This window comes from Chelonoidis abingdonii, chromosome 4 (genome assembly GCF_003597395.2).
Source record: "Chelonoidis abingdonii isolate Lonesome George chromosome 4, CheloAbing_2.0, whole genome shotgun sequence".
NCBI classification, from domain to species: Eukaryota; Metazoa; Chordata; order Testudines; family Testudinidae; genus Chelonoidis; species Chelonoidis abingdonii.
Window position 1 is genome coordinate 120,474,870 of NC_133772.1, and position 12,822 is coordinate 120,487,691.

The 12,822-nt window shown below is 38.8% G+C and overlaps 1 protein-coding gene across 2 annotated transcripts in view; it reads left to right on the top strand.

Moving 5' to 3' along the window:
* The window catches only part of TTC8 (tetratricopeptide repeat domain 8), a 79,247-nt gene that overhangs the window by 62,265 nt on the left and 4,160 nt on the right, over positions 1-12,822 (top strand). For both annotated transcript variants that reach the window (XM_032779746.2, XM_032779744.2), the window contains 5 exons: positions 1,964-2,051; positions 6,374-6,484; positions 8,730-8,869; positions 9,510-9,684; positions 11,229-11,351. In XM_032779746.2, coding sequence (XP_032635637.1) covers positions 1,964-2,051; positions 6,374-6,484; positions 8,730-8,869; positions 9,510-9,684; positions 11,229-11,351 — 637 coding nt within the window. The remainder of the gene's footprint in view (positions 1-1,963; positions 2,052-6,373; positions 6,485-8,729; positions 8,870-9,509; positions 9,685-11,228; positions 11,352-12,822) is intronic.

Genomic DNA, 12,822 nt, shown 5'->3' on the forward strand with positions numbered 1-12,822 from the left:
GCAGGGGGATGAGGGCTCTGGCTGGGGCTGAGGATTAGGGTGCGGGGGGATGAGGGCTCTGGCTGGGGCTGAGGATTAGGGTGCGGGGGGATGAGAGCTCTGGCTGGGGTTGAGGGTTTGGGGCGTTGGAGAGGCTCAGGGCTAGGGCAGGGTAAGGGCAGCCTGCCTTGCCATTAGTGAATGGCGGGCGCTAGGACCCTGGGGCAGCAGACAGCAGTTCTGCCGGGAGCCCAAGCAGGCAGGGGAGAGGCGCGCACTGCTCTCTGTCAGGCAGGGAAGTGGGGGGGGGAGGACACGCAGGGGGAGGGGTGGCAGGCGGAGGCCAGGACCCGCTACAGGCAGAGATGCAGCAGCATGGGGGTGACCCGCCGGGGCCCAATCCAGGCAGGGCCGGGGGAGAGGCCCAGCTCCAAATATTGCTGGAGCAGGGCACCTGGCCCTGAATATTCCTGGTGTTCAGGCACCACAAATGTATATAACCTGCCACCTATGGGTTCAGCTCCTATGGAGCCATCAGACCTGGAAGCCATGTTGTTCCCAGCAGCCCACCAAGAGAGCTGGCCTGAAGCCTGCATTGTAGGCAGGGTTCCATCCAGAACCCTGCCTACATATCACCAGAAATTCAGTGGATCCAGTCCATTTCTGGAAAGCGTAGACAAATTGGCATTTTCTGGTGAAGCAGGGTTTGAGCTTGACTCATAATTTAGATACAATGATTTCATCTTTCAAATAAGGAGGCTAACTAGTACAGTATATATTTCTTTAATAAGGAAGACTACAGTTTGGGTGTATTAATCAAAAAATGAGCAGACCCTGTCCCACAATCTGAGATAATCTCGAGGCTCCAATAATATGAGCACTGGAGCTTCCTCCTTGTTTGTCACAATTATATGCAGGGTTGATAACAGCTATTAAGGTTGCTCAAAACTTCCTAGTACAAGACGCTGTTTCTAGTTGCTTATAATTTTGCCAAATTTTAAACATGTTCTCCTTCCACAGAAGTGGGCTGACCTCATCACATCTGTTGGCTGCTGAACTTTTCTGAGGAAGTTCCAAAATCATATTTCAAATTTCTAACCACCAGTTTGTCAGAAGTTTGACTGCCAAATGTTGAGTCAGACTGAGTGCATCACAAACATTAATGGATTTATTTTCACTGCACACTGTGAGATGAAGGATATTATCCCCATTTTACAGATGAGAACTAAAACACAGATTAAAGTCAAAAGAATCCATAAATTTTGGGTTCCCAGTTTGAGACACCTAGGACCTGAGATTTCATCATACGGTACTTTATATGTTTAGACTCATCACCTTTTGACTTCTGTTGCAGTTGTGAGTGCTCACCATTTCTCCGGTGAGACTGCAGGCAGGCACCCAGGAAGTCAGGAATACGTAGTGACTACCTCTGAAAAGTTTGGTATAAGTGACTTGCCTAGTATTATATAGGGATTCTGTGGCAGAGAGAGGGATAGAATCCATTTCCCCAGGCAGCATTTGACTGCCTTAATGATGAGACCATTCATTTTCTTCCTGCTCTCCCCAACTCATTCGCTACACACATTCCAACTTCTGGAATAAATGAAGCTGGGGTCCTAAAGACAGGTTCCTTTCAATACACGACCCTGATTTACTCCCAGACTAGCTCCATCCTGCATATTGAATGAGGCAGGAGTCTTGTGGGAAAAATAGTATGTGATCAAAAGAATGTCAGTGCAAGTGCACAAGGGGGCTGAATTAAGGTTACAAAGGCACTTCTGGCATTTCCTAACTTTTGAACCTGGATTTTCTTTTAGCAGGTGCGTATGTGTGCACGATTTTTTACACCCCCATCAACCCCCACATTACTTTTGGCACTTTAATTAGTTCTTTTTAATTTTGTTTTTAGTGGATAGTGCTTTGTTTGAACAAGTTATATTATTGTTGAATAAAGAATTTTCTGTATGTATCTATTATCTCTTAGGTTAGGATTGTACCGTGAAGCAGAAAAACAATTTAAATCAGCTCTCAAGCAGCAGGACATGGTAGATACAATACTATATTTAGCAAAAGTAAGTAGATATTCTCAAATCAAATTAAATCTGCCTGCTTTAGAATAACTTGAAATTCTCATCTATGGCTACGTCTTCACTATGCGCCGTATCGGCGGGTAGCAATCGATTGCTCGGGGATCGATATATCGCGTCTCATCTAGACGCGATATATCGATCCCCAAACGCGCTTATATCGATTCCGGAACTCCACCAACCTGAACGGAGTTGCGGAATCGACAGGGGGGAGCAGCAGACATCGATCCCGCACCATGAGGACGGTGAGTAATTTGATCTTAGATACTTCGACTTCAGTTACGTTATTCACGTAGCTGAAGTTGCGTATCTAAGATCGATTTTCCCCCGTAGTGTAGACCAGCCCTTTACATGAAAATCCAGGTGGAAGCCGAGCAGGGACGATCCAACTTGATACATTTTTCAGATTGTGTAGTTTTTCAAATCCATTTAAAAATGTATTAAAATAAACCAATCTTTTCAGAATGCAATTAACTTAAACAGCAGAACTGACACAAATAGAAGAAGTTATTTTTCAGACTTCCATTGTATAAAATTTTAAGTTTTGTGAGAATAAGGTTTTTATTTTAAAGGGTTATTGATGAGCTTTTTTGGCTGTACAACTTGTCTTATTCCAGTTCTTTAATATCAAAATGGTGATGAATGGTGTGAGAAATACAAAAGTCAGTACTGAAAACAGAAGACTCACTAGATTGTTGTTGCCTCAGGGTCAAGCATTCATGTACTTCAGACTATGACCTCTACATGGATTTGATAACTTGTGATTATCAGAACTCTACAAAAGCAAGAGCATAGTTTAAGTACTGGATTTCTTTGTGGTGTGTGCAAGTCTCGAAGACACCGTCTTCTTTTTATGTTCTCTTCGTCAGCAAACCCCAATCAGAACTATACAGATGAGGAATGATCAGAGTTGCTGTATTTAATGTGTAGCTATCTGATTTCTTAGGAGAACAATGAAATAAACCAATAAGGGTGACCAGATGGATCTAAAAACTTGTTTTTCAACTGACATCAAAATAAGAAGAATTTATTGGTAGCCGTCAGAAAGACCTTGAAATTGACAACATTGTATCATAAAGATATGCAAAACACTTGAAGAACCATCATCACCACTCAAACACCAAAATTGTTGTTCATGGTAGTGCACATGATGTTCTAGACATTTTTCCAGACATTCAAGAAGAGTCAGGCCTGCTCCAGGAAACTTACAGTCTAAGGACTTGTCCACACAGTTTGTGGCCAGAAAGACTGTGTCAAAGCACACTACAGAACTTTTAGTATATAGTAGCAGAGTCCACATAGCCAGTTGGTGTGCAACAGCTTTATGCCCTGGTTTGCTTTGCACTAACTGACCATATAAACAAGCTCTCAGGGTATCTTTTATCTAGGAGCTTGAATAATAATAGCAATGAAGGCATGACTGCGTGGGCTTTGCAAGCCTATTCTAGTGACTAGCCCATGCTGCCACGGCTTCACTACCATTGTTATTTGAGCGAGCTAGATTGAAGCTACTCAAATACGTCTACATGTGCTGCAGTTATTCACTTGATTGCACTAAAGATGTTATGTAAGGCAGCATTTCCGCAGACTTTAGAAAGCTGACACACCACCCCCAAGAGAAGGAACCTATTTCCCCTCCTGCTTTTTCGATACAGCTATTAAAGGCTTCCCTAAACTAAGTGATTACTCAGAGTACATGCATAGCTTTTTATAGTATGAGGCTTCCTCTGTACTTCAGTAGTGAATTAGCATCTGGGTTAGCAGCAGTTCATATCAGAGAGTTATTGTTTCAGGCTCTCTGCAAAATCAGGCAGACATCACTATCAGCTACATCCTAGTCACATTTTAATCACCATAACAAGTAGAGATTTAATTAAAAAAAAAACTTGAGCTTTGTGAAAAACTAACAGTTTTCTGCACATCAATCTGACTAATCCTGAGACCTTCCTCCTCCACACTTTGAGAAACATTGGTTTAAGGCCAGAAGACAGAAGAAGGGGAATAAAAAATAGGAAATTGTTTTGTGCAAGTCAAGAACTCCAAGGAGTCAAACTATTTCATGACTGCAGAGCTGGAAATGAGACTTTTACACTAGAGAACTAGGAGATTCCCCGCTCTCCAGAAAGGGCAACATTCAGCACTTGCTGTTAGCTCCAGAAGGAGACAATGTGTCAGATTTAAAAGTCATAGCATTCTTATAATTTGAAAAGCTATTTTTAGAGGTTTTAAAAATTAATTTTATGCCCCTCAGGCTTGTGCAGTTTTACTTATAGTATAAAGAACGCTGAGCTTTACAGGTGCATGGATACAAAATAATAACTATTTTAAAGACTCTCTCAGAAACAGTTCTAAAATGGTATGTAAGTTATGGGGTACATGCAGGGTGTGGTCTGTGTAAAGGGTTTATTGCACTTATTTGGGATGACTTGCGTTCATGTGTTGGCCACATTGAGTAATATGATCATCCCAAACTCTTGCTAATTAAAAAGCTATACCCACTATGGGGTATTCTCTTATCTGTATATCCTCTGCTGAAGCTCTTTAGAGAGAGATTTGATTGTAGAAAGCAGTTGATGGGAAATAGTAAAATAAATTCAAATGTTAATTAAAGAAAGGAAAATGATCATGACAGATAGACATTTCTTTCAAGTTTAAGGCTTAATGCAGATATTAAATCCATCTGAAGCTGCTCTACAGATTATAAACTGAAATGTATAGTGAATGCTCTGAAGGCTGCTTTAGATACAACACAAGTGTGACATCCACAGATGGAATGTGCTAGGAATAGATTGTTGATGTCCCATTGCTTAAAATGTCTGCTTAATTGATACTGTCACTTGTGCAGTCAGGGTCTAGCAAGCAGAAGGAAAAAAAAGAAGGAAAAAAAAGCAGCAGCTAGCCTCAATCTTCTTTATTCCTTCTTCACAGGAAGGAATTATTTTTTCTTAATATAGGAGATGCTAGTAAATATCAGGCAAATTTTTTCCACTGATCCTACTGTTCTAATTCTAATTTTACCATGATCAGTATGAAACTGCAGTCCCTTACTTGAGAAATACTTGCTGTCAGTTAGATCATTAAAATTACCCCATTGTCACTTTTCAAAGAATGCTGCGGTGTGTGCGCAAAGCACCATATATCTGTTTATAAATAATTACAGATTTGACCATAATAAATTTATCATTTGCATTCAGAATTCCCTGCATGGATCTCAAAAGCAGAAGAGCTGTATTGTGCTACTAACTGTGGTGGTTTCTTTAATTTGTAATGTTGATGCTTTACTCCTTTGGGTCAGTTATTATGTTAAATAACAACAAGGGCAGCTATTGTTCATATATTATGATCAAACGTTATTTACTATGTTATTTGACTAGCAGGAGCACTTTAAATGTGTCTTGCTTTACTCTCAAGTATATATAGCTGAAACACTTTTCTACTGAAATATGAGTAATCAGCTTGGGGAATTGAATGGCATGAGTAATTCACGTAGAATATGACTTCTTTTCTTCTCTGTAATGGATTCAGATGTGCTTCATTCCAGTAGTCTCAGAAAGTTATACCATCTGAGTGCTGCTTAAATGGTCTTTGTGACATCAGTTGATGGTCTCTTTCCAATTATACTGTAGTTCTTACAGGGCAGGTCTCCACATCACTATTAGCACCATACTGGTATTACCAGCACAGAAACTAAAGATCGACAGGCCATGCAGACTGAACTACTCTTTTGCCTATAAGGGATCATCTTGTCTAAATATGACTGGAGACATTTTGGCAGAGCAATATGAGGAAGCTTGTAAATATCACTGTCCGCGTTGTCATTTGGCCAGAGTAGAAGACTTTCCATGAATTCTAAAATACATTCTTCATTCAAATTCCTCTTGAGAATCACTTCTTCCATGAGGCTCAAAAATGTGACCACTATAATTTTTTAGATTAATATGTTTAAAATATTTAAGGTGACATCATCTTAATCTCCCAGTGCACATTAACTTTTTTTGTTAGTTTTGTGAATTATAGGTCCAGGGACCTATGTTATAAGTAATAAATATAAATATAGAGACAGGAAATGTCTTGCTGTGGTTCTTGTACAGTTCCAGGCATATTTTTAGCACTTAAATAATTAAGACTGTCACATTTTTAGCATCACTGCAAAGATTTTCCCATTGATGCTCATATGACTGTTTGAGATAATGGCTTCTGCATCAAAAGAAGATTATATCGCTTGCTGGTAGCACTTCTGTCGTCAAACAGCTGTCTGAGCATTAATATCAATATTTGACATTTATATACACTTTTTCTTTGCTCAGGTGTATTTTCGGTTGGATCAGCCTTTGACAGCTTTACATGTTTTCAAGCAAGGATTAGTTAGATTTCCTGGAGAAGTGACCCTTCTTTGTGGAATTGCCAGAATCTATGAGGTATGCATGTACTACACTACCCCTAATGCAAACGAGGTTATCTTCTTATGCAGGAAAAAGGACCAGAAGTTCAATATGCTTGTAAGGTCATCAAAAATTCACTTTATTTTTCAGCATTACTAATGTAAAACAGGTAACGTTATAGAAAATCTATCAAAATAAAGACAGCCTTGCAGACTTATTTGTTCAGCTGGTTAACAATACCAGACAGACCATGCTTTTCCTTGTTCAAACACAAATCCACATTAAATCAAGTGTTGCATTTCCAGATTGTCCATGTAGTTCTATGATTGGCTCATACATTTTTCATTGACCTAAAAGAAGAAAAGTGCTGGTGTCTCAAACGGCCTGTTAGTAGATTTAAACAGCAGGATAGTCTACAGAGCAGTGCTGCCTTCCTTAGTACTGTTAAGTCATTGTGAATTAGTAAAGTTGAAATGTGTCATAGCTTAGGTGGTATTTGTTTTAAATATAACTACCGTATATACTCATTCATAAGCCAAATATTTTTGATAAAAAAGTGATGCATCAAAGAGTGGGGGTCGGCTTATAAACGGGTCTACACCAAAATTTGATATTAAACTCCATGGAATCATTGAATTGAGTATCTAATATATTGTCATTTTGTTTACTTGGAGCGTCTGCAGGCATGGAGCCCCTCGGCTCCCTGTGGCCGTGGTTCATCGTTCCCAGGCAATGGGGGTCCGTGCCTGTGAGCGCTCTAGGTAAACAAAACATCCACATCCACTAGTGGCTTACCCTAACAGGCCAGGAGCCAAAGTTTGCCAACCCCTGAAATATAGCGTCGTCTTATGAAAGAGTCATACAGTTTTTGCTATTTTTACCTACCCATCTTGGGGGGTCGGCTTATAAACGAACAGCTACTGAATGAGTATATACGGTACTAATATTTTAAAATAGAACAGTGGTTTCATTGTAGGCTGATAATCGGAGGTAGTTGATTTATTTTGCATTAAAGAAAATGCTGCCATTAAACAGAGAAGTATTGAGTTTTATATTGTTGTAGTTTGCCTTGTACACTGAAATGGCAATAAATCTATTTCAAAGTATAAAGAAGAAGCCATCCATTTTTGACTAATATCCATTTTCAAGGTAAATGTTTTTGGGCTTTTTATAAAGAAAAATCTGCAATCCTTTTTCTGGTCTTCCTATCTGAATCTTTAAACACAGTTTGAGAAAGCGGTGTTTAAATAATGTGGCATATTATTCTGTAGACTATCCTTAACATTATACAGTCTTTTTATGAATTTTTGTACTGCAGTCTGTATTAGATATTTCTCTGCACCATTGTTATAGAAAGATGTTTGTTTCTGTACTGATAGGCCTTGCTGTGTCACATAACTACAGATTTATAACTTAATTAGAAATTTGTACCTTCGCATACAACCATTCAGCTCTCTTTGCACATGCCTGGAGGGACATGTGTACCAAACACCTTCATTGTCACTTTCTCCTTAGGCATTAGAAAAAGAGAGAGTCTGTCACTTTCCATCTGCTCCAGGTTTTTAAATGATCATACTATTATTAAAATTTAATATGTTTCCGTGTTTGAGAAATGTAAATTTACATAAGTTAATTTGCTACAGGTTTATTGTGTGATAGAACAGGTTTTAATTTCACTGTTTTCAGTCAAATTGCTCAGGGTGATAGTATGAAACACTGTAGGATGTTTTATGAGCAATAGGGTAGAGAAACAAACTGCTCTCTAAACAAATAAAAACACTTTTTTAATGTCCTCTACATTTTGTACATTCACGCATCTTCCACAGAAGGCGGTTTCTCTGGTAACAGTAACCCTTAAAGTACTTGGGACATAGGTCTAGTTGTTACAAAAAGCAAAAGTCTATCCTACTTCTCTATCCAAATACCATACATCCAGGTGTATTTTTAAATAAAATACGATCATTTTAATTGGCACATCCTACTGGAAACAAATTTACTAAATTATTCCACAATTCCAGTTTTTAGAGGCTTATACTTGGTGCTCATTTAATTTAGCATATTAGCTCAAGCAAAGCCAATGCATGTCAGTCTGCCTTCACTGGAAAGCACGCTCCCAGCTGCAGTGTAGGTATAGCCTTACGTTGCTAGCTCCTTCCCCAGGCCCTGTAAAGCACTGTGTAAGTTTATGGCACTTTATAAGTGTTTAATAAAATGATAAAAAGCAAGATTACTACAGTTTACAAAATATTTGTTCATTTGTTTTTCTATTTTTGATGTGCAGGAAATGAATAACATCTCCTTAGCTGCAGAATACTACAGAAAAGTCTTAAACCAAGATAACACTCATGTGGAAGCCATTGCATGCATTGGCAGTAACCACTTTTATTCAGACCAACCTGAGATAGCTTTGCGGTTTTACAGGTGTGTGCAAGTAAGATTTAATATTGAAGAGAAATATTTTGTAACATTGATAGTGCCAAAGAAAATGCAAGGGTGTAGGAATCAAAGGTGTCTAAGCAAATGGAGAAATATTGCGTGCTATATCACCAACATACCTAGTCTAATATCTTCTATACCTATAATATGGTAACTACACTTAAGCAGTTAATATGCAGGATGATTGTTAAAATAAAATGCTTCAAAATGGTTGAGTACCTGATAAATGAATGAAGAGGGGGCTTAAAAGGATCTGATTTTCAACTTCATTTTGCAGGAGGCACACACCACCATGAAGGATTAAGCATAGGCAGCGAGTTATATGGGCCCATGCTCCACCAATGTATAGGAATGTGGGCCTGGCTCCATCAGTGTTTAGGCTTACTGCACTTTGGGGATGGGGGGCGTGCTTCAGGGGATGTGAGGTCCAGGGTGGCCTGGCACCAGCATCACTGAGTGACTCAATCCTAACCTGCCCTGCTCCACCCCACCAACTCCCAGCATCACTCGGGGGAGGAAGCCAGAAGGAGGTGGGGTGGGGGCTTGGAGGAAGATTTCCAATTTAGAAAGAAATTCGTACTTGCAATACATCTAAACCTGTTAAATTATCTTTCTTTTGAACTAGACGTCTCCTGCAGATGGGTGTTTATAACTGCCAACTATTTAACAATCTGGGCCTCTGTTGCTTCTATGCCCAGCAGTATGATATGACACTGACCTCCCTTGAGCGTGCACTTTCTTTGGCTGAAAATGAGGAGGAGGCAGCAGATGTTTGGTACAACTTGGGGCATGTGGCTGTGGTATGAAAAAATTAAAGTTCTTCTGAATAAATATGAGTGTACCAAATGAAAAAAAAAATAGTGCTGAAGCAAAAGGAATTAGTATGATAGACCCAAAGGCCTGTTGTGAAAAAATTTACAGTATGGAAGTCTGATAGTAGAGAATACAGCACAGCACATATTTAGGTGGGTTGAGGGTTTACTAACAGTTCAAAACAGGAAGAAACCCCAGGAGAGGAATACCTTTCATTCTTCCAGTTTGGCATGTTGTCACATCTTGCTGAAAGACTCTCCAACAGAACCTTGGTGGAACTTGTTCTGTTGCAAACCGATTAGACTAAGATACCAGATTCAAAGTAGTTTCTCCTACAGCTGCTTCCCCTTAGACAGGAAGTGTTGGGTTGCTACATGCTATTGGATAACAATTTTTATGGCAATTGAATTAGAGTATCAGAATAGAATTAGACCCTAAAGTAGCACGTGTCGTGGCTGAGAAGGTGGGTGCATCTCTGTTTCAGCTTGCTTTTTAAAATAGAAATACAAATGGTAATTGTCTAGTAAAGATATTCAAGTTATCTAATTTAATTTTCTATAATGGTAATAGAGTTCATTGTATAATCCTCTGTCAAAGTTAGACTCAGGACTCACAGTTTGTCAGACCACTCTGTTTTATTAGCACAGCGCTCTGCTAATACACCCAAATAATGTGAGCACCATACAAGACACACACTATCTTATTTATACAGATAAAAGGGGGGGAGCACTTAGCAGGATAACAAAGGAAGCAGAATCTGATAAGTTTACCTGGGCTAGCCATGCATATCTTATTTCCTTACTAACTATTACCGATTTTCTGTCAATGTTTCGCCATTAGCACCATTGTTTATGCCTAATGTTTCTTTTCCTGGCACCTGTATTTCAACATTTCTTATTTCTGCTTAAAGGTACATACAACATTTCTTTAATCCATTCTTATTTTTACAATATAATTCATCCTACTTTCACACCTCTCATGTGGAGGAGAATATCACATTAATACATAACCTAGTTTGTATTTCTCTTTAACTACTCGCCTGGAAGTAGACTTCTATACACCATTTAGCTTTCAACAGTGTTCTGTCTTAGGTCAATGGGAATGCTTTCATTGACTTTACTGGAATTAGGATAAGACCCTTAATGCAGACATTTTGACACCCTCAGAAGTTTAAAAGCCATGATGCATGTATTTCTTAGTGTTTGGCAGTTTCAAAGTGACCTTGCATTGTATCAGTTTTTCCTCAATTGAAACATTAGCAAATAACCTCCTGTTCCAGACCAGAGATACTGATATTTGTACTACAGTAAGAAGCCCCCATATGAGGAGAGGGGGGCAAAAGGCAATTGAGGAAAAACTGGAATTGTGTGTAGAGTCTGTTAGTATGTTTTTATTTAAAGTAACAATTTTTTATTTTACAATAGTACATCCAGATGAAAAAACATTCCTTTAAAACAAAAAGCACAACTAATCAAGCTGAAATTTACTGTCAAACTTTTTGATGAGTGAAAAACTCTGTTGATATTTTTAGGGAATAGGTGACCTGAACTTGGCTTACCAGTGTTTCAAGCTGACCCTAGCCAATAATAATGATCATGCAGAAGCTTATAACAACTTGGCTGTGCTGGAGATACGAAGGGGTCACATTGAGCAGGTTGGTGCTAAACTCTAAAGCTATGTGAGATGCTTGCTTTGAACCTTCTGTGGTTAGCATCTTGATTTCAAGGAAATTTCAGTTAAGCGAGAAGCCAGCCAGATGGCTTGCTTGTCAGCAAAGTTTAACTCGGATGCATGTTTTGAGGTAGCCTCTGGATTTTCATAGCATGCACCACTAGACTCATGTCCTCATAAATCCTTGAGTGGCTGGTTGAAGACAAGCAATGTTTGCAATGCCTTCACAGCATCTGCTTTTGACAGTTCTGTCAAACTAGGGTTTTCCGAAGGTAAAATGGTAGCCCAGAAGTAAAAGAGGATAAAAATGCTATGGCCTGAATTAGAGCAAACAATTTATCCTGTAGTCATTGCCTCAGTATGCTGAACACCCTGTTGAAATATACTGCTTGACTGAGGTAGGTGAAAGAGTCCATTATCAGATGCCAAGGGATTTCTCCTACAAAGACATGATGAAGAAATTGCTTCATTAAAATTATGGACAGCCAGTAGTATTTATTTATGCATTGTAATCAAAGGCTACCTTGAGATTTTTCTGAGTTAAGCATTCATATTAGAATGTGACGATTGGCTTAAATAAATAATAATGTTCCATGCTAAGGCACTGGAAAATGATATAGAAAAATTACAGTAGACAAGAATATGCCACTACCCTGGGCATAAGGGGAAACCTGAACATAACTGGATAACAGATTTTTTTTCACTTTCTACATGAGTGTTCATAATAAGAAAAAAAGGCAGTACACCATATTGGAGCAAGTTTTGTACAGGAACAGAATGCCTTCCTGTAAGGCTTTCTTTGCAATGCACCCTAAGTCAGTGAGAGCTTGGGGCAAATAGTTGCCCAACTTAGATATATGTGCAACATGCTATGGTACCCTGAAGTGTAGCTAAATATAGATGATGTGCATGTTGGAATAATCTCTATATTAAACAATAATTTGTAATACTTACCTTCCTTTGTCCTATGACTGCAGAGGCATTAACTGCCCTCTTCATCTTGAATGATCTTGCAATGTATTAACGCCTTATGTTTAATCTGTTCTACCTTGTATTTAGCTGTGACACTGATTACCTCTCTTAGACCTGAAGAAGAGCTCTGTGTAACTTGAAAGCTTGTCTCTCTCACCAACAGAATTTGGTCCAATTAAAAAAAAAAAAAAATACTACTTCACCCACCTTGTCTCTGTTAGAATCAACACACTTTACTACTTTTTCATGTAAATCATATGAAAATCAAATCTATGTTGGTTGGAAAGTCAATCAGAATAGGCCGTCAGTAAGAACTGAATCTTTTCATTTGAACGGCAGAACTGGTTTGGTTGATTTATATATTACGTACACACACCAGAATAATATACAGTACTTATGTAAATCTGTTCCAAAGCAGCAAGTCATTTATAGAGCTAACTTTATACAAGTATCCTAGCAATCACCATGGTAACATTTAACAT